This window comes from Theobroma cacao, chromosome 3 (genome assembly GCF_000208745.1).
Source record: "Theobroma cacao cultivar B97-61/B2 chromosome 3, Criollo_cocoa_genome_V2, whole genome shotgun sequence".
NCBI lineage: Eukaryota > Viridiplantae > Streptophyta > Magnoliopsida > Malvales > Malvaceae > Theobroma > Theobroma cacao.
Window position 1 is genome coordinate 7763406 of NC_030852.1, and position 22680 is coordinate 7786085.

Here is a 22680-nt window from a genome sequence, read left to right on the forward strand (position 1 = left end):
TTTTCTCTATTTGCATTTTTCATTTTTTGATTTAAATTTCACTTAATAATTTAAAAATTAATATTTTAAAATATTAATTTTTTATTTATAATTTAAATATATTATTATTAAAATATGAAAATATTAATACTTTTTTAATTTTAATTAAAAATATTAATTTTATAAGTTTAAGTGTGTAATTTTAAAAACAAATAAGACATTTTAGTCTAAAACATTTGAATTTTATTTCCATGGTTGTGGAATAGCTAATATCACGGGGGAAGATAGCATTAGCTATTCCAAGCTTTTATCCAATTTTAAAGAATAAACATTCTTTTTGGAATGGCTATTCTTTCCATACATGCAAACCAAATAAGGGGATAAAGTTTTATAAGAAATAGAGAGAGAATGGCTTAACTATTCTCCCAACCAAACGTGACCTAAAAATGTCAAGTGTCCATTGATGGATTTGAGTCGAGTTTTATGGAGTTTTTTTTTTTTAAATTTAAATTTGATCTTGATCTGATTTGACTCATTTATTTATTTATTTATATTTTTATTTATTATATTAATATTTTAATAATTTTAAGTGTATCAAAAAATTAAAATTAAATAAAATTATAATATTTATTGATAAAATAATATAATTGAGCCAAGTTTAGACTTAATAGGCTATGCCCAATCTCGGCTCAAATCGAGTTTGGCCCACTAATTTAGACGAGTAGCTCAATCTTTGGACACCTTAGAGGTGTCCATGGGTCAAGTTCAAGCCCAGCCTCTGTTTTGAAAAACCAAAGTCACGCTCGAACCCGTTCCTGATATTTAATTATTATAATATTAAAAAATATATTTAAATGGATATTTTAATAATTTATAATATATTTTATTTAGAGTGAAAATGAAATGAAAACATATAATTTATAAGCATTATTTTGGTTTTGAAAGTAGAGATTCAATAGCTTTTCTTTGGATGCGATAAATAGATGAGTTTGAATGGAATTATACTTTTTTTTTTGAAAAAGAATGGAATTACTTTAAATTCGAATCATTTTAGGTTTGCGTATAGATTAAAATGAAATTAATAATTAAATTTTATAATTTTAATGTTAAGTTCAATTTATTACTATTTTAAATGGAAAGGATTTTAAATTCAAATTCTTTTGAATATGATTGGTTTCAAATTCCAATCTTTTAAGATTTTGAAGGATTAAAATACGGTTGAATTTTCAGTTGAAATTTCTAGAAAGTTCATTTTGTCACGTGTTTCCTTCAGAGAAACACGAAAAAAAAGCTGCCGCTGTTGAGTAACGAGCAGTGAGTATGAATGTCGTTTTCCAATAGTCTAACTCATGCAAAAGGCGAAAGAGCAAAAGCGAGGGGTTTGTGACTTTGCATTTGTATGGTTCGGTGGATGAAATGAAATTGAAATGATATGATGTTGAGAAAAGCAAGAGTGATTGACTAAAGGAGGGTGAAATGGAAACACAGGTGGTACGTGCTGTGGACGCATTTCATACTGGTATGGGCAATCTACTCCTCCTTTTTCACTCCTTTGGAATTCGGCTTCTTCAGAGGCCTTCCAGAGAACCTTTTCCTCTTGGACATCGCCGGCCAGATCGCCTTTCTCTTCGATATCGTCGTCCGCTTCTTTCTCGCCTATCGGGACACTCACTCCTATCGCATGGTCTACGATCGCAAGCTCATCGCTCTTAGGTCCCTCTCTCTCTCTTCGATATTCCCTCTTTGCTTCTGTTGTTTACCATTTATTCCTCTTTGCTACCAACTAAAACCATTCATTTTTTAAACTGCAGGTACTTAAAATCTCGTTTTATTGTTGATTTTCTTGGATGTTTGCCCTGGGATGCTATTTATAAGGTACCTATTTCTTCTTCCTTCTTCTTTCTCCATTTTTCTTGCATTTTTTTTCTTCTTTTTTGCATTTGTAAAAGTTGCTAAAAGAACATAAGTTACATGGTAAAAGCAAAGTTTTAATTGATTAGATATAAGGAATTCGTCATACTGTAACTACTTAGCCTTTGCATGTATGCGTATCTATATCTATGTAAAAGATGATCAGTTAAATTTTTTATGTTCATTGGTAAAAGCCTATGTATATTTATGTAAAAAATGATCAGTTATCTCAAGTCAGTTTACTCCGACCAGGTCTGTGGGAGAAAAGAGCCTATTAGATACATGCTATGGATTAGGCTAAGCCGGGCTCTGAGAGTGACGGAGTTTTTTGAGAAGTTGGAGAAAGACATACGGATCAATTACCTTTTCACGAGGATTGTGAAGCTTCTTGTTGTTGAATATTATTGCACCCATGCAGCTGGTTGCATCTTTTACTATCTTGCGACAACAGTGCCTCCCTCCAAGGAAGGCTATACATGGATAGGAAGTTTACAGATGGGTGAATATCATTTTTCAAATTTCAGAGAGATTGATATTTGGAAGCGTTATGTAGTATCTCTCTATTTTGCCGTTGTTACTATGGTAACTGTTGGTAGGTCCTTTCACTTTGTTTTTTTTCCATTAGGAGTTTGGGTGAATGGAGAAACTGTGATTGCTTGTGATAACTCTTTTGATTCCTGATTTTGTTAATCTTGCAGATGATTCAATTCAATATTCTTTCCCTATTTTAAATGACTGTAACTCATTATTTATTGTTTTCTTAACATTATTTATTATCACCAGACAACTTGTGTATTCTGTGGTTAAAAACTCACCATTCCTAGTACATTGCATTCTTCAAACAATGGGCAAGTGAAATTGCAAAGTATCTATAGTTGGTGGAAACATATTGCATGTAATGATTTTTTTCCTTAGGAAATTAATGATCTTATAGCCACTTAATAGATTTTGATAGTGTCCGTACATGATAGTTGTGTTTATGCCCTTTGGTTAGATGAGATATATGGATTCTGTTTCGCTCTCTTTTGAAGAGAATTCTATGTACTTGAAAATTTATTGATATTGGTTTTTTACATACATATGTGTCAAAACGTTAATTAGTTGTGAGATCTTGTTTTTGGCACACTTTTAAGTATCTCATGTCTTATTTATACTATACATAAATGGTCTTGTTAGTAACAAGCACTGTGTATTGGTTTCTGACATGATGATAAATGGTAGTGGTTCCTTATTACTTTGGATGCTCTATTCTTGTTGGTGATCATGTCCTCTCTTCTGCAGGTTATGGAGACATACATGCTGTCAATGTCAGAGAAATGATATTTGTCATGATTTATGTTTCTTTGGACATGATTCTTGGTGCTTATCTGCTTGGTAACATGGCTGCATTGATAGTAAAGGGATCAAAGACTGAAAGGTTTCGGGATAAAATGACTGACCTTATCAAATACATGAATAGAAATAATCTTGAAAAGCAAATAAGTAAGGAGATTAAAGGCCACCTGAAGTTACAGTATGATCGCAGTTATACCGAGGCAACTGTTCTTCAAGATATTCCAGCTTCTATTCGCACCAAGGTAATTTTTAATCTGTAATCTTTCCTGGTTAAGAGACAGCTCAAATTCTACTATCTATTGCTAAAATGAAATTTCTGTATCTAGTAGTATATTTCTTTTTATGCTTATTCGTAACATTTTGCCTAGAAAAACTGCTCTTTAGAAACTACAATGGCTTCAGAAACTGCTTTATGTTGTACATATACATGTAGATTTGCTTATCTGAAATTTTTGTGGATTTCCAAAACATTTTTGTATAGTGAATAGTTGGGACAAGAATGTAGATTTGCCCATGCATCTTCTGGAGCTATCCTCATATCTATAAACGTGACTTTCATGGAGAGAAGCTAGTTAATTTGATTTGTAAGAATATATGGGAATATTGCAAAGACAAAGCGATTCTATGATCATAATTTATTAACATGTGAAGTATTAGCTTTAGTGTTTTTTACAAGAAACTTGTCTTCTGTTAAAGAAACCACAATTGTGATTGGTAATTGCACCTTTTGTTGTGCTGTTTGGTCCTTCAAAACAATCACATGAGTAAATGAAAAACCACCAAATTACTCACAATATTAGGCTTTGTTCAAAAAAGACAGACTGATTTAAATTCTTTTACATAATTATTTCAAACTTACACTGTTTGATGCTAGGTTCAACAGTTTAACTGTAACATCTACGTGGAACCAGCTAGTTAAAGCGTTTTTTCTTCCCTTCTCAGGAGTAATGATTACAGTAAATAGGACAGGTTTATCATCTTTGAATGGAATCCAGCTCATGTTGCCCGGATTCCTTTTCCCCTCTGGCTTGAATCTGTTGCCCTCATTTGGCCCTCTGTAGTATTTGTATGGCCCAATGAAATTCTTTGACTTGTACTTATTATATTGATTGTCATTGTGATGTTAAATTTGCTACAATGTTAAGGGATGAATAAGTCAGGAAGGGATGAATACTTCGAAAACTCAGAAGAGGTTCAGGGATGAATATGGTAACCATTGCTGCTAGAGAATAGTTGAACTGAATATATAAAAAACTGATAATGAAATTAATCTGTATAGCAGTTTTAAATGCTGGATTTGTTCATTTTGCATCTATCAACTGTTATGTCACTATTTTTCTTGGAAACTCATGTTTATGGTTGGTTTTATTTTCAAAATTCCAACTTTGCTGATGCCTAGTGGTGCTGGATTTATGCTCATACTATATAACCAGTTATTTCCTTTAACAGATCTCTCAGAAATTATATGAGCCATTCATCAAAGAAGTTTCTCTTTTCAAGGGATGCTCAACGGGATTCATTAAGCTTATTGTAAGCCATTTTTTTGCATATCTAAAATAGCTTTTCATTAGTGTAAGTGCAAATGGTTTTCATTTTACATTTTATCCTCAATAGGTTACTTTATTGTCATGGAATTTATCAATATCTTTGATCAGTCATGGATTAGGTCAACTCAACTGCTCTTAGTTCTCCCAATTGCCTGGGGGCCTCTTTCTATTTCAGAGAACTACCTTTCTTTCAGATTAATGTTTCGAAAAATGCATTCTTCAAAGAATAATTTCAGCTATGTCAGTTGTGTGGTCAATTATACTTTGTAATGCATCAATTTGGAGCATATTTATAGGCTTTGGTTACTACAACTCTTACTCCAACATACTAGCTCTCTATTCATCTCATGCTCAATGTTTTGTTGTGTCATATGGCAAAAGATTAAGGAGAAAAGGTGAAGCATTTTGAACAAAAATTAAGGGCAGTCATTGAAATGAAATTGTTGTGGTGAATGGATTGGTGATTCATCTTTGCATTCTCTGTTAGCTTACAAGTTGATGAGCAAGTATTACTATCTAGATAGCAATGGTTATTGTAGATACACGAGGCAGTTTTTGCAATAGTGGCACTATGTATGGATCTTGGCACAACCACAGTAAAACTTCAGAAAGTAAAGAAAGGTGAAAGATTAAAAAGAGGAATTTTTTTTTTCTATATTCTCAATGGATTATATTCTTTATCTTCTAAATTGATATTGGATGTTGAGACAATAAAAAGAGAAAAATTCAGTTGTTTTGTATCTTCATTTTCCTTTTCTTTTCTTTTTTTGAATGGCAATTTCTTGTTTTTTTTCCTCCTTTTTGTTTTCCTTATGACTTTCTTCTCTTTCTTAGTTTCAAATTCAACACAGCAGATATATAGAACAACAATTCGATGCAATGGTTAACCAAGGTTAGTTATTGCACTGAACCATGGTGACAGAAAATTTACTTCTAGGCTCAAAAATATGATTAATGATGCAGTGAGGGGTTGGGAGCTTTGTTGTTTAAGCTTAGTATTCAGATTGGCAAACTTAGGGCCTTGGTGAGACTGATAAGGGAGCTTTCTTCATGAACAAAAATCATGGAGATTTACATGGAGTAACTCTTTAAGTTAAAAGAATGTCATGGAGAGGACAAGGATGCTTAGAAGCAGGCAGGAAAGCTGAGTTGTTAAAGACCATGCAATTATTTTCTCGGAATGTTAAATGAGTGCATGTAGAGGTGCATTTTTTAGAGTACTTAGAGGTCATTCAAAACTGCTTGTCAGTAGCTATATCTTGAGTGACGTGTGGTAAAAAAATGGAATCTGATTACATGGGTGGGTCAAACTAAACTAAGCTTGTCATCAAGAGAAACAAGGCTATCAACAATGAAGGTTGAAAAAAAAATCTGGAGCAAAGGGTCTTTACCTGATTATGGCTTCGTTTAGGGGATTAGAATAAAGGTCTTACCTTTTAGCACTGCTATATAAACATCATGTGTTTTTCTTTTTCTTTTTTTTTGGATGGAACTGCATGGGGAAAGAGGAATTTGAACCTTAGACCTTATTTCTCCTAAGGAGAGGTAACAACCACTCAGTCAAGTTCTGGTTGCTTTCTGAATCCCATGAGTTGAGCCTGTGCTCTTGCCAAATCTCCCAAGACCTTTGGCATTGACCAGATTCAGTGTGAAAAGCACAGGGTGGTACGATGGAATGTGACATGAAAACTACTTTTGAGTGCTTTGAGACTACTCAGTGAAAGAAAAAAACAAAGGAAGAGAAAACACTGAATAGGTTGCAATGGTGACGAAGGGTTGGTTTGCTAGGAGTTAAAGGTGACATTTAAATTGTGGTATTGACTACAATGAGTTAGCTATTAAATGAGTTTGGAAATTTAAAAGCAGGGGAAAGTGTAGTAGCATGACAATTGTACTTCTAAAGAAATGGTTTTCTTCATCTGAATAGTCAATTATCCATAATATCTTTAACATTAGTGAGACTTGTGATGCAAAGTTGAACTTAAATCTAATTACAACTCTAGATGGACGATTGGGGTAACATTTAGTCAGTGTAGCATGAAGAACATGATTGTCAAGTTATAACATCTTGATGGACCTACCCTTAAATTTATCATTATAATATTCATAGAACATTGGTTTGAATGATACTTTAGAGTTTGTATAAGGGTTAATTACATGTTTGGTACTCGAACTATAGTGTAATTGTCGATTTGATAGCTGAAGTGTTAAAATTAGCAATTAGGTACTGGAACTTTACTCCCCTTAAGCAGTTTGCACATTTGAGTAACGGTGTTTGGAAAAGAACATATATCTTATTTAAATATTTTTTCCACTAAAATTCTTTTCAAAACATAATTGGAGACTCTTTTTTTTTTTCCATGTCACCCATTTGACTAATACTGTTAGTCAAAGGTGCATAATGCTTAACTGAAGTAAAGTTTGAATGCCAAATTGTGAATTTTTAAACTATAGATATCAAATCAATAATTTCACTATAGCTTGGATACAAATGTGTGATTAACCCTTTCTTTAAATTGCCCTACGCTAAGTATTCTTGACTTGTCTCAATATACCTTTTGTTTAAGTTGAATATCAGTTCAATGCAGAATGGAGCTTCTTGTTCCCTATGTTGTATGAGATGAGTGACTTCAACTATGTGCGTTGAACATTTTGTTATTTTTAATATGCTATTCTATTTCTCTGTTTCTCTTGTAATATTAGAACTCCATGATGTTTCAAACTCTAAAATCACACCAAGATTTTGGCTTCATAGCAGATTTTGTAAAGAACCTTCCATTCCTTGTGATTTGTCAGGCAAATAAAGTCCATGAGGAGTTTTTCCTTCCAGGGGAAGTGATTATTGAACAGGGAAATGTGGTCGACCAACTCTATATTGTTTGTCACGGAAAACTGGTAAGATTTTCTTTGACCAACTCTATGTTGCTGTCTTTAGTTATGTTTTGAAAAGCATGTGTATCTTAGGGTCTGTTTGTTTTGCAGCAAAATATTTTCTGGAAAACGTTTTCAGGACTTACATTTGTTTGGAAGATGGAAAATTAATACTGGATGTAAAATATCTTACGAGTCAACAAGGTTAACCATAGAAACTGTCTTACGGCTTTGGAAGACGAAAAATTAATTCTGGATGTAAAATATTTTATGAGTCAACAAGCTTAACCACAGAAATTGTCTTATGCCTTTCAAGGGTGTAAGACATTTTCCAGATAACAACAAAAATACTTTTATACTAAAGTTTATAAGTACAAGTTTGATGAATATTAGTATTTAACTTCAAATATTAAAAAAATAAAAATATTAATATTTAATTTTAAAAAAATTAATTTAAAATATTAATACTTATATTATAAAACACTATTAAAATTAAAAAAATATTTTTTTAATGAAACCATTCAATACAATTAAATTTAATTTTTTATAAATGGAATAATTCTTACTAATAACTATAATAAAAAATATTTCAATGATCATCATTTGATGAATACACACTTATAATAGGTTTAAATCTTACTAATAATTATAATAAAAAATATTTCAATGATCGTCATTTAATGAATACATATTTATAAGTATAAGTTTTGGATGTTTTACACAATTGATGAATATTTATATTTTTATAGTTTTGATAAAAAAGTGATAAGATGGAAAATTTTTTGAAAATTAGAGTTTATTTTCATCACAGATATGTGGTTAAATGCTTTGGGAAATATCATTATTGATTTTGTCCATTTTCATTTTTATTCTTAAATTTGATCCCAAATTAGTGAAAATTAAATATCAATATTGTTTTGTAATCAACTCTTATTTATTATTTTAACACCTAAGTAACTCCACCGTGATGGAAAATATTTTTTATAAAATGATTCAAATAACAGAATGTTTTCGATAGCTTATCCAAACAACAGAAACATTAAATTTTTCTGTAAAATATTTCACACAGAAAAAATTTTCCTCTAGCAAGCCATATTCCGGTTACCAAACGGACCCTCATTTAAATATTTTCTATATAGTTGTTTAGTATCACAATAACTATCTACTGAACAAATTTTTAGTGGATCTTGAATCAGCTCCCTTTTTGCCTGTTATGAGTCAAAGTGATTATTTCCATCCTCTACGGCAATTTTAAAGATTTTGCAAATGAATTTCTTTATGCCTGATATTTCAGTCACTTAACGCAAGCTTTCTACAACTTATCTATCAAACATACATACCCATATGCTTGCACAGATCATAGATGCATACAACTGGCTTCTTGCTGGGTTAGGGGTTAGTTTTTTTTTTTTTTCTTTAGCTAGAAGCTGCCTAGGTTCAGTTGTGCGCACACACACACACACACACACATATGCAAATCTGAATGTAGCTCAGCTTCTGGCCAATATGAAAATATATATGCATGTGTGTGTGTGTGTGTGTGTGTGTGTCTGTGTTGTATGTAAGTATGTGTATATTTCACTTTAAATTTTTTGTTATTTGTATTTGAATATGTCACATTAGTTCATTTATACAAGTGATTCTTTCTTACAATTTAATACAACTTTTTTAAAGATGAAGACTATATTGCCAAATACGACAAGTTCTCCATATTGACCAATATGTTTCTAATGAAGGTGTTTAAGTAACATATTTATGTTTAAAATAAAATCAGAAGTCAAAACACTGCAGAGGAGCTGGTGTGTAGGTTCTAAGGCCATGGAATAGAAACATTTATTTGTTATTGAATATTGTTGCCAGTAAAACCGAACATCCTTTATTAAATTAATACTAGTACTTTATGTAGCAGAAAAATTGTATTCCCTCTGTCCTAATTTGTTTGTTCTATTAGCTTTTTTGGTCAAATTAACTCATTTTAAACCAGTTTACCATCCCAAGCATTTGATACCCATGCTTTTCAGCAAGTCACAAAATAACAGAATTAACAGTTATAAACTGCATACCAAGTTTATTTAAAAAATATATAGAAGAAAGCATGTTTTGTTATATTCTAATGTTAGATGTCATGAGTGGCAATAGAAAATGTTTTCGCAAGAAAATATTTATTTGCTATTTATTTGTTATAAAAGTTTTCTCATAAATTTTTGGCACGCTTTTAAGTCCCCCATGTTTATTTTTTTCTGGTATCATTTGAATAAAGTTGATATAGGTTCATCAGTTATAATAAACCTTACAGTCCCAAGCATGGTCAGAGAAAAATTCTTAGTTTGCCTGGAATGTTATAGATTACACCAATCATAGGATATGGGCTGAACTCTTCAAAAGCAAACAAAATCCGAAAACTGTTTAAGAACAAAGAAATAGATGACACTGTTTCTAGAACATTGACTGTGAGAGGGAAGCTCTGTTGAGGAACAGTGTGAGGGATTTGTTTTAGATATATAGTACTCATACACACACATACACACATTCAAAATTAATGTTCAAAGATTATTTTGTTTGAGGAGAAAAATCAAATAGTTACAAAAATTTTGGGACAAAGGGAGTAATAGGAATAAAAGTTGAATTTCTGCAAGGACTGCCTGTAAAACCCCAAGGTTAAACCCTTTCAATTAGAACCTGGATGTCAGATTATGTTACCTTGTAAAAAAAGTTTTAACGCTCATAATCACCCCTACCCCTAATTATCTCTTCCCAGTCTTTTTCCCTCTCTGGAAACCTACATTGAGCTCAATTTTCATCAACTAAACTTCCTAAACCAAAAATTTCTATCCTGACTGTTTTCATCTTACACTCTCAAAGAAAATGCTAGAAGATCAGCCTTATTGTTTTGGCTCTTAATTGAATTGATGCTAGTCATTAATATCTTGAAGCTAAGATTAGGTAGGAACCATCAAATATTTCCTAACAAATGGAGTGACACGGCTAAAGTTGGGGATCCCATCAAAGTACGTCTTGATTTTTGTGTCAAAGTGAATGGTCTCACATTTCAGTTACTTTGAATGACTCCCCCCCCCCCCCCCCTCTCCCCCAATATTCAAGATATTCATGTTCCTCAAATTTTGTTTGTAGACCTATTATTCTCGCATCTCCTCCTTCCTCGTTAAAAGGGAAAATTTTGTTTGTTCCCAATAATGTGTTCTTGCAAACTTTTTTTTAAAAATTTTTTCAGTTTTGCTTGCCTTCTTGCCTCTACACTTTCTTCAAGGGAGAGAGATTTAGAGCTTTTAATGAGACCAAAAGGTTTTTGGAAGGGGAAGTAAGGGCATTGCAATTGTTTATAAAAGTAAAAAATGGATATGATGTGGCATGCTTTAATTGGGAGGTTTAGACAGGGGGTTTTATAGATAGGTCCTGATAGAAGTTAAACTCTAAGAATAACTCCTTGCCCCTAAAATAAGTTCAGTCTCAATAGGCTAGAATATACTTGCAAAAAGGACCAAAAAGTACATAAAATCCGAAAAGTAAAAACCTGCTAGATATTGTGTTGATGGTGCTATGCTACAATATCTTGATATGATGTCTAAAGAGTCCTTTTGTCTCTTGGTACCTTAATAGGAGGTTCCTCGTGATGTCTATGCAAGTTTTGTACCTTTTTCTTGAGTTGCTCCATCATTCCTGGCATCTTCAATATCTCTTAGAGTTGATTCATCCAAGAAACTCTTGCTGTTATTGCTGTGAACACAAAATTGTTTGGCACCAATACCAAATTTTATAGAAGCAACGAATCTAGATGAATAAAGAACGAAGAGATACAATGATTGATTACGTAGCCAAGGGACTGATCTAGCTAATATATAAGTCCAGGGAACAGAAAGCTTAAGCCTTTCTTGGAAACTATTATTATTGTCAATAAAACTAAAGCATGATTACTTTTTATATAGGATAAAACCCCTTATTGAAGCACAATTGATATAAGTTTAATCGAAGTTGCCCAAAATATCATGACGAAAAGAACCCAAAAACACATAATAACACTTAGCTACTATTACGGGAATAGTACTTTTTTGTTCAATTTTTGTTTTTTTAAATGCACCTTGGCATTATATTGGGAAGAGGTAAATTCCAGGATAAATAATGGAAGTGTGAAATTTAAATCTATATCTAAGAAGATTGAAATCTGCTAATAAAATTCCATTTGAAGAAAACAGCACAATAAATTATACTGAAAATATTGTTTTTTATTAGGTTAACAGTACTTAGACCAAGCCATTTTAGAATTTTCAATTAAATAATATTTCTAAATTTTAAGATGACTTGGTTACTACTTCAGGCACAATAAATGTTGGAGATATAGTTGATATTTAGAATTAGTTCATACCACAATTTCAATGGGCTTTATGTTTTACATTTGGAGGTGTACTCTTTAAGTTTTAATTTTGTAAGCATATTAGTTGACAGCATGAAAATATGCACAGGTGGAAGTAGGAAGAGGAAAAAATGATGAAACAGGGGAGTTCATTGCTGATCTCCAAACCTTTAGCTCTTTTGGTGAAGTTTCTTTCCTTTGCAACACTCCTCAGCCTTACACAATTCGAGTTCGTGAATTATGTAGGGTGCTACGACTTGATAAACAATCATTTATGGAGATCGTTGAGATAAACTTTTCTGATGGACGGATTATCTTGAACAACCTTCTTGAGGTAAATTAACGCAAAGAATATTGTTCTCCTTCTTTGCCACATCTTTTTGGAACATCATTTCCTTATATTGGTCCATCATTATGATTTTATTGGTCTAATTATCATCTCTATTCACTGCAAAAACTTTCAAGTGTCTTTTTCTAGCCAAGAAATGTGAAACCAGTGAATTACCAAGTTTCATTGTAACAAATCTTTTGATTTTCAGGGAAAAGATTCCAACATGCAGAATGAAATATTAGAGTCGGATGTTACCCTTTATATTGGAAAGCTTGAATCTGAGCTAGCTGCGAGGTTGAATTGTGCTGCCTACAATGGAGATTTATATCGATTGAAACGTCTGATTGGAGCTGGAGCGGATCCAAATAAGACAGACTATGATGGAAGATCACCTTTGGTATGATTTCTTGTCAGCTAAGTTTGCCTTAAATATTTTAGAACCATTCAACTCTGTTCTTTGAAATGTTACTGCTCTATGCTCTTTACTTATCTTACAGTATAAATCTGTTTTTAGAAAAATATATTAAGGTGACTTCAAATTATGGCAAATTGTAAGAAAGGAGAACTATTTCGGTAAGGAAAAAAATTGCATCAATCCATTTGAAACTGAGTGTCACAACAAGAATGTGAAAGACTGTTTCTGTGTTATGACTCTCCATGGTAACATTTTCCCTCACTGAAACCTGCAAGATATAAAAAGGAAGAAGAAAGGGCCACCTCACAAGAAATGACGAAATAGCAGAACAAAAGTTTTCTAGATAATTTCTTTAGTAATGAGGATGCGTAGGAAGCTCCTGTAGAGATATACATGGTTATGCAGGTAACAACTCCAAAGAATTTGTTCTTAGATGATTTGAGTTAGTCACGCAGAAAATGGTGAATGAAAGCAATGACACTACAGCTTTGAGATGCTACGTGAATCTTAGCCTCAGAAAAAAACCATAAAGTAACTCACAAGATTATCGCCAAGCGAGCTGTATTTTATTCTTATTGTTATACAGGTTTTGATCCATTTTACACAGTGATTGGTGGTTGAATGTTATCTAATGGGAGAGGTGAACCATTTTAGCAAATATACTTATAGAAATTATGGGGTTGAGTATTTAATGTTAAAATTAGGGAAAGAAATGTGGATGTTCATCTCTAAATCTAGAACTATGCGATATTCCATCATCCTTATTTTCTGTAAACTAATGTGTCAACCCATACCTTAAAGTGGTAGGAGTTTGTGTTTATAAGCTACTATTTATATAATAATTCAAATTCATAAACTGCATATAATTGACGAAGGAGTCTTCAAGTATTAGATAGTGTTGTGTATTGAAGTTAGAGCACGCCCAGCATTTCAAATAAATGATGATAGGGATACATTATTACCTTTGATGTTTAATATTTGTTCTAGAGCTATTATCCTAGGTTCTACTGTATAGGTATTATAAAATCATTATCTCATGCACATTGTGAAATTACATCTGATCAGTTTCGGCACCATTGGTGGTAAAATTGGAGATTTATTTATTTTGCCCTTTATGTACTAGGATTTAGATTGTGGGAAGGGATAGTGGACTTATTACTCTAGACTTAGTACTGAACCAAGTATCTTACTCTTGAAGTGAGTTTGGCTTCTTTACAGTTAACTTCCTATATTCCCCCTACCCTCTTCCCAAGCCCTCTTTTTGTGGTCTTGGGATGCATTTAACACAGCAAGACATCAAGAAACGACTGTATATCTGTTTCTTTCTGTACTGATGGCAATATTGCTGATGTTATAGGCAATCTTGTTTTTGGGAGCATTACACATTCTCAGTAGCCTTTCGTTTTCCTTTGAATTTTAACACTGTAGCAGATGAATCTAAGCTTTTTGTATCTGATACCCTGAAGGCAGTTCAACTTTCAAGAATGCTACATTTAAAGCAGTCTTCTATCTGTTGACTACATAGCTCTAATCCCAAGTATGAATCAAGTTTGTACTAATTTTTGCTAATAAACAAGTAATTGACATGCCAAGGAGAGACATATTAATTGTGGATAACATGAGTTGCAAGAGGAAACAAACTGGAAAACATCATTTCCTATATGATCCATGCAGTAAGAGTGGCCCAATATTTGTACTTCGTAGAGTAGGACTGAAGCAAAAATTAAAAGAAAAAAAACACACAAAAAAACAAAACAAAAAAAGAGAAAACGCATTTGAGTGTATTGAGTGGAAACAAATAAAATTTTAGTAGATGACTATCAGTCTAGTCATGTTCAATGATATTAAACTGGTTGATTCTTCAAGTTTGCACTAGATGTGTATATGGAAATGCAAGTACTGTGAGATGGAAAATTCTCTGTATCATATCAATTTACACTTTAATGGAACTTGTGATTATGACAGACATGCTGGCCCTTCCTTTAACCCTGCTTAACATAGAGGGCCTATAATAGTGCTAGGTCCATCTTTCGGTTTTGACCCTCTTTAAGTTTATCAATTTTGTTTATTTGAGTTTGAGGCTTTGGCAGTGGCCAGATAAGCTGGAGCTCAGTTAAAATTTAATATTGGATCACAAGATCAACAAGCTGAGCTGTCCGGAGCCCAAGCACACATACAAGACTCAAAAGAGAGCTATGTTGAGGCTCATGCTTAATAGAAAATTTGTTCATCAACCTTCAAGAAAGAAAAATCATCTCAGCTAGTTTGTTTACAATCCTAGTTGCCTTAACATATAGGAGAAATATATTTTGTTAGGTGTGCGCTTTATTTATTGGCTTGTGCACTTTCTGGTGGACTAAAAAATGACTTTTGCAACTTATATGACAAAGTTTAACATGTTAGTGTTATTTGACTAGCAATTTATTAGTATTCAGGTTATTTTACATCTTCTCTCTCTCTTTTTTTTCTTTTTGTTTTCATATGATAGATATGAACCTTCTTTTAATGCAGTCTTAAGTGTCTCCTTCTTTTACAGCATATAGCTGCCTCCAAAGGATATGAAGATATTACTTCTTTTCTTATTGAACAGAATGTAGACATTAACATTTCGGGTAAGTTTCTCACATGATATGTCTCTGTTAATTACCTCATGAATTATGCACATATTTTCTGACTGGATATTGCCTCCAGAGAAATGTACTAACAGTTTGTTTAATCTTAATCAGATAAGTTTGGGAATACTCCCTTGCTTGAATCCATCAAGCATGGGCATGACCAAGTTGCTTCTTTACTTGTTAATGCGGGAGCATTACTTGCAATGGATGATGCTGGTGGTTTTCTTTGTATGACTGTTGCAAGAAGGGATTTGGATTTGCTAAAACGTGTTTTGGCTGGTGGCATTGATCCAAATGCCAAAAGTTATGATTACCGAACACCACTTCATGTTGCTGCCTCAGAGGGGCTATATTTAGCAGCCAAAATGCTTATTGAAGCAGGAGCTAGCGTTTTCTCAAAAGACAGGTATAATCTGAAAACTAATCTGGTCTTTCAAGAACCAAAAGAGGTTCCATTTCTTCATTTGTTCTTAGCATTTTATGATCAATTTTTATTGAGAAAACTTGTCTCTCCAGGGTTCATATTCGTAATATTTTTATAATTTGACCCTATTCTTAAACCTCCTGCAACGTTTCTCAGTTTCCTGAACTTGGGATATAGGTGTAAAAGAGATAACTAGAGCCGGCAAAGCTGACATGAATGAAAAACTGGCTTCGACCTAAACTTGACCCAATCCCATTTGACAAAAAAGTCAATAACCTGAACTCAGGAACTACTTGAACCCAAAACGACTTGAACCTGAATTGACCAAGCCTGAAATGAACCTAACCTGAAATGATCTGAATTCAAATAATCCGTCCAAGTCCAATTTGATTTGACTTCAAAAAAAGTCAACAACTTGAACCTAAAAATAACCTCAGTGTCAAACATGAATTACCCAAATCTAAAATCACCCAAGCTCGATATAACCCGATCCAAAGTGACCTGATCCCAACCTAACCCGACCTGCTCAATTGCCACGTCTAGAGATAACCCAATAAATTAGACACGATTAATTTTAGAAGCATGTTGCTTTAGTTGAACACATTTTTTTTTGTTCATAGTCGATGCTGGGTTTTGGAACTTGTGATGGTTCACACTTTAGAACTCTTGATGTTGTTAAAACAAATTCAACAATCCAAAAAATTGAATGAGCCTTTAGCAATTCACTGCTCAAAACTCTCAAATTTGTTAATTGTCAATAACAAAAGGCCAATGTTTATCCCAAAATTAAGATAAAAAATGTCAATAGAAGATTCATAGTTGTGTGCTAATGAGGTTTAATAGTTGCTATTTTATACATGTGCTTTGATCTCTGCCTTTCTGCCACAGAATTTTTCAAAAGTTGTAACCTTTGTTAAGCCCTCTCCTGTTTATAGATGGGGAAATACTCCACTTGAAGAAGCCCGTATAGCTGGAAATAGGAATTTGATTGGGTTGCTTGAAGCTGCAAGAGCTTCTCAGATGACTGAGTTCTCTGATTGTCTTCGACAAATTCAAGGTACAACTTAAACTATATTTGTTGTATAGCTTGTTGAAAGAATCTATTCTCGTCCTCGAGTTTTAAGAAATATTCACTTCCCATGGAAGTTCATTCTCTTAGATTTAAGTTTTAGCCAATTTGTATACCATCTCAACACCTTTTTTCTCATTTAGCCAGGAAATTAATCTTTATAACTAATTTGGAATCCTAGAGTATTCTTTGAATAGTTGTTTACTCTCTCATCTATACTGTTCTAGGAACAGTAACTTATTTTTTAATTCTTAAATACGTCCGTTTTCAGACAGATTTTTTCTCTCCCTTTCTCTGTTTTTGTCATGCATTGGTTTTCATGGGCCATCTTTTTTCATTTACTTTGTTGCAATTGAATTGTGAATGGCATTTTCGGTTTTTCATTCAATTCTTTACCTTGATTATAAGTTAGATATGAGAGTTGTCTATTATGCAGTCTGCATGCTTCCTAATGTGAAAAAATGGAATATGTGGTTAATCTTTTTCCACGTATTGGGTTATCTTCCCAATCAAACAATAAGGTGAATTCGAGTTTGTTTCTGATATCTTTCCTATTTTGTTTATTGGTATAGCTTTTTCCTTTGAGTCTTTCTTTACTTTTTTTTTTTTTTTTGGTTGGAAGAACTATTTTAGTTGTTTTATCAGTGAATGAGATGTAAGGTTGAAAGCTATGTATTCGATGATTTAGGAAAACGAAAAGGAAACAAAAGGGAAAACAAGTTAAGGGTAAAACACCTACAGGAAAGAAGAAAATGATTAGCAAAATAAGGCTACATAATTCTTTGGATATAGCTTATATATATGCAGTTGTATGTAATGGTGAAAACACTAGCATATATGAAGTCGTGTGTGATGGTGAAAAAATCTATCTTTTTTCCACTAATAACATTGAATTTGCATATGTAAGATACACAAATAACATATTTTTCATTAAAATAGAATTTTGCCAAAATAGAATATATTTCACAAACTTATATCTTACTGGCTAATAACAGCTTCAATAAATGTTATTTTTCTATATGATAAATCATAATTTAATAAAATTAATATTGTAATATAACATTGTTAATGTCTTTCAAAAATTTTAAAATACATGCTTCACTTATCCTTTTACCTTTAATATCCGCTGCAACATGTGGGTAACAAACGCCTTGTAATTCCTCACAAATGAAACAGTCCCACTCGCTCCTTCCTAGCTTGCATTTCTTCCCTTTCCGCATCAAGCAATCAAGTAATGCGCTGGTAGCCTGATAGATGTATTTTACATCATGTCGTTTAGAAGCATTCTCTCTGAAGTCTATTAGTTATGATAATTAGATTTGATGATCAAGTGAGGGATGGATGTCAAGCATATGATCTTTGTAGATGTGATTTATAGATGGGGTTAATTGTTTGAAAAGCTTTCAGCAATGATAATAACAAATATATTGCCAACGACAGGCAAGATGCGGAAGAAGAAATGCACGGTTTACCCCTGTCACCCATGGCATCAAGAGGAGAGAAGACAGGGAGTTGTCTTATGGGTGCCGGAAAGCATGGAAGAACTAATCAAGGCGGCCAAGGAGCAGTTAGAATGCTCTCATGGTTGCTGTATTTTGTCTGAGGATGGTGGTAAAATTCTTGACGCCAATATGATTAGTAATGATCAAAAGCTATATTTGGTTGATTAGTGATAGGAAAATTTACAATATAATTCTTGAATAACTTGTTATGCACTGTCTCCGATATTTATGTGCGAGTGCTAATGACAAATATATTGCCCTAGTCTTCAGTTTCCTTCCTTTCTCATTGTTTTCCCTCTTTTGTTTTTTATTTTATTTATTTTCTCTGATTTTCCCCGTTTTCCCTAATCTCTCTTTTCCTATATTTTTCAATCTTCTTTCATGATTTGCGTTCCCCTCCTTTTTCTTTTAATTATTTTTTTGTTTAAATTAATGTTAATCTACACCAAAAGAATTAAAAAAATTTAAAAAAGGAGAAAAAAATTTGTGACTCAAATTGTGTAAGTTTATAATGAAAATCAAATGATTCATATTGTATAATTATATTATATTGTATTCAATATTTGAAATCATCAAAAGGAACAAAAATAAATTTATTTAAATAATTATATATAAATAGTCACGAATAAAAAAAAATAGTGTTAAAAAAGTGGGCACGTAAGCAATGAGAGATCCCTCAAATGTCTATCCAATAACCGCACTCCGAGAAAATATTAGTCTAGAGGTATGATAACAAAAAAAATCGATTCATATTGTATAATTCATATTATATTCTGTTTCAAAAAGAAATCATTAAAAAGGAAAAAGTAATTTTGTTTGAATGATTATATAGAAGTAGGAGGAAATTGTGAGAAAGGGATCTCGTGATAAGGTGATTTCAGAAATAACGATCTATATAAAGTTATCTGTTTTTAACCAAAAATAAGCATGAGTAGACCAAAATGCCCTTAAAAACATCGTTTCAAATAAATGCTCAACTGTTTGAGCTATCTGCCTTCCGTCAGAGAGAAAATAGAAAAAAATAAATAAATGCGCTCAGCTATTTGGGCTCGGTCATCTTTCTCTCTCAACTCTCTGAACTGTCTCAACTCTGGCAAGTCTCTGTTAAGCACTATTGTCATCGGGCTGTGGTCTATCTCTCGGCATCTGACTACATTGTCGTAGATTAGCAGACCCTATAGTAAAAATGATATCAAGGTACCTGTTATTGGGTTTATTTATACAACACACTTAAATTTCTGAAACATTTGGTGTAAATTAGAAGATGGAATGGAAACATTGCCCAGAGTTGTTACACGCCATGCATCTATAACATGTATTAGAGTTATTTTAACGTGTCACGACTTTTCGTGGTGTGTCATGGGTTAACTGGTTTTTTGGATTTTTAGCGTGTCACGGCTGTTGGTGTAACGAGTCAGTAATTACAATGATTGACGTGTCACAAGAGTGATGCATGACGTGTCACGACATTTGACTTGATATGCATGGCATGTTACAACATTTGACGTTATATGCATGGCGTGTAACAACACGACAGACAAATTTTTGATCACGGCATGTATTGTGTAAAATGATTGACAATAATTTTTTTTTTCAAAATTTCAGTGGGGTTCCAATTGTGCAACTTGTGATAAGAAACGATGGTCAGTGGGTGGATGGCAGTTACAAGGGTGGTGAGTCACGAATGCGGGGGGTTAAGAGTGATTTGTCGTTTGTGGGCTTGATGAAGCTGGTTGAAGATGTTGTTGAGGTAAACTCAGAAATTGACGAGATTGAGTTACATGCACTGATCAGTACACCCAGAGAGCTATCACGGCCAATTATCAAGGACGATGAGGATGTTGCATTAATTTTGCTGGAACAGAGGAATGTTTCAACTGTGTATGTCAGCATTAAGGGATGCCAAATAAATGTTATGTCACATGAAGAAGTTGGACAACATGGTAATCAGCTCAATCAAAATGAGATTTACAATGCTTCACATATACCATAACATTCTGTCTGTAACCCACAATAATGGCAATTGAGGTATGCACAAGAGTTTGTGTAGCCCGGTAGACAAACGACATTCACAGAACAGTTGGCTGCACAATTTCGATCAGGATGTGCATCAAACCAATTTCTTGCTTCTCTTGAACAAATGCAACGATCGGGTGAAACTGTAGTGTGTGTAATGCCATTGTCAAATGAGAATACGACCATTGAGGACAACAATGTGAGGTTGGAGGGTGACACTGCGACGCTGGAGGATAATACTGCATTTGATGAGGGAAATGAGGATTTGTTCGCTGCCGGAGAAGATAGATTTGATGACACTTCAGATGATGGGTTTGAACAATGGCAAGATGACAGTTCAGACGATGACTGCCTTTATGATAGTGACATTCCAATTTGCAATAATGTTGAAGGCAAAACGGGACCTGTGGGAGGTGTTGATGTAGGAAATGTTCAGTGTGATGACCCCATATACAATAACCCCATTGCTGGTGAGAATGGGATTCGTTCCCTTGATACATTGCTCAATCACAGTGATCAGGAAAGGGGAAATGCAGGGATATCTCGTACGTGGGTAATTGCAGGTGAAGAAAGGTTCTTCTTCCAAACAATTACTACTGAGGAGTCGACATGTGCCAAAGATCGCTTATACAAAGGAAGAATGTTTTCGTCGAAGGCTGAGTTGAAACAAGCTTTGAACATGTTGGTTATAAAAGAGAAGTTTGCGATAAGAGTAAAAAGGTCATGTAAAGCTCGTTATGAGGTTGGTTGCAAGGATAAGGCATGCAAGTTCAGTGTTCGTGCAATGAAGTTACCTAATAGAGAAGAATATTGGCAAGTTCGGACATTCCACAAAGTACACACTTGTACCGTTGATGGTTTGCAAGGGCGGTTTGCAACTACGAGTGCGAAGATGATTGGTGAACTTATGTCACACAAGCTTCTGGCTAATGGAGTAGCATTGAGACCTAAGGATATAATTTGTGAGATGAGGGTTCAATGGGGATTGGAATGCTTGTATGGTAAGGCTTGGTAAGCGAAGGTGTATACAGAGAGGCTTGTTTTCGGTCCATCGGAGGAGTCATTTCAACTACTACCATCGTATTTTTATATGTTGGAACAAGAAAATCCTGGCATAGTGATTGCAGTGGCTACTGATGAGGAAGAGAGATTCAAATATTGTTTCTAGTCATACGGGGCTTGTATTCGGGGGTTTAGGGATGTAATGCATCCTACGGTTATAATTGATGCAACACATCTCAAAGGCAGGTTCAAGAGTGTTCTGTTTGTCGCTGTATGCAAATATGCGAATGAGTGCGTATATCCAGTTGTGTTTGGCATCGGCCATGTTGAGGACGAAGACTCATGGACGTGGTTTCTTAGCAAGCTGCGTGATGCGGTTGGTTGTCCTAAAACATTATGTTCATTTCTGATCAGCATCTCGGCATTAAGAAAGCAATCCAAAATGCATACCTAGAAGCGCACCATGGTTTATGCGGTTACCACTTGAAAAAAAACTTTAAAAACAAGTTCAAGCGCAATGATGTTTGTATGCTTTTCACCCTTGCTCGAGATTGCTATAAGGTGGCCTATTTCAACAAACATATGGACCAGATACAGCAGATTCACTTGGAAGCCCACGCGGACCTTATGAGAATAGGGCCTGAGAAATGGGCACATGCATGTTCACCGGCAAGGCGATACCAAATGATGACATCCAACATTGCGGAATGTGTTAACTCATGCTTGAAGCATGCAAGACAAATGCCGATCACTGTTTTGATCGAGTTCATCAGAGACATGTTCTAGCGTTGGTTCCATGACCGGTACGAGGAGGTCGTCAAGGTGAGGGGCTTGGGCTACTAGGCAATTGAGCAAAAGGTTCAATGATGCACATCTCTTTCTAGTTAAGCCTATCAATCGAGTGGAGTTTGAAGTTAAAGACAGGAAGATGGACGGACTTGTAAACTTATCTAGGAAGACGCGTTCATGTTGTGAGTTCCAAACAGATTTACTGTCATGTAGCCATGCCATTGTAACAATAAGGTCAGAATATCTTTATTTCTTATTTGAACCGTAATTGACATATCATTTACATTATGCTTGAAGATTGAGTTTATTGTGTTTTTCAGTAAATGCAATCGTGAAGCCATTGAATTCTGCGCTGACTACTACAAGACAACCGTTTTGGTGGAGGGCTATTCAGGATCTATTAGGCTAGTTGGGCATCCTAGTGAGTGGGACATCCCCCCTCATGTGAAACAAATTGTCGTCTTGCCCCCACCTTGGCTAGGCCAAGCAGGAAGACCTAGGAGAA

The 22680-nt window shown here is 33.9% G+C and overlaps 1 protein-coding gene across 3 annotated transcripts in view; it reads left to right on the top strand.

Moving 5' to 3' along the window:
• Positions 1-18652, top strand: part of LOC18604419 (potassium channel SKOR) — a 21796-nt gene extending 3144 nt beyond the window's left edge. For all 3 annotated transcript variants that reach the window (XM_007036886.2, XM_007036884.2, XM_018118499.1), the window contains 12 exons: positions 1468-1692; positions 1791-1854; positions 2143-2482; positions 3172-3467; positions 4675-4755; positions 7569-7667; positions 12122-12346; positions 12552-12740; positions 15295-15370; positions 15485-15779; positions 16733-16854; positions 18307-18652. In XM_007036886.2, coding sequence (XP_007036948.2) covers positions 1468-1692; positions 1791-1854; positions 2143-2482; positions 3172-3467; positions 4675-4755; positions 7569-7667; positions 12122-12346; positions 12552-12740; positions 15295-15370; positions 15485-15779; positions 16733-16854; positions 18307-18536 — 2242 coding nt within the window. In that variant the 3' untranslated portion in view covers positions 18537-18652. The remainder of the gene's footprint in view (positions 1-1467; positions 1693-1790; positions 1855-2142; positions 2483-3171; positions 3468-4674; positions 4756-7568; positions 7668-12121; positions 12347-12551; positions 12741-15294; positions 15371-15484; positions 15780-16732; positions 16855-18306) is intronic.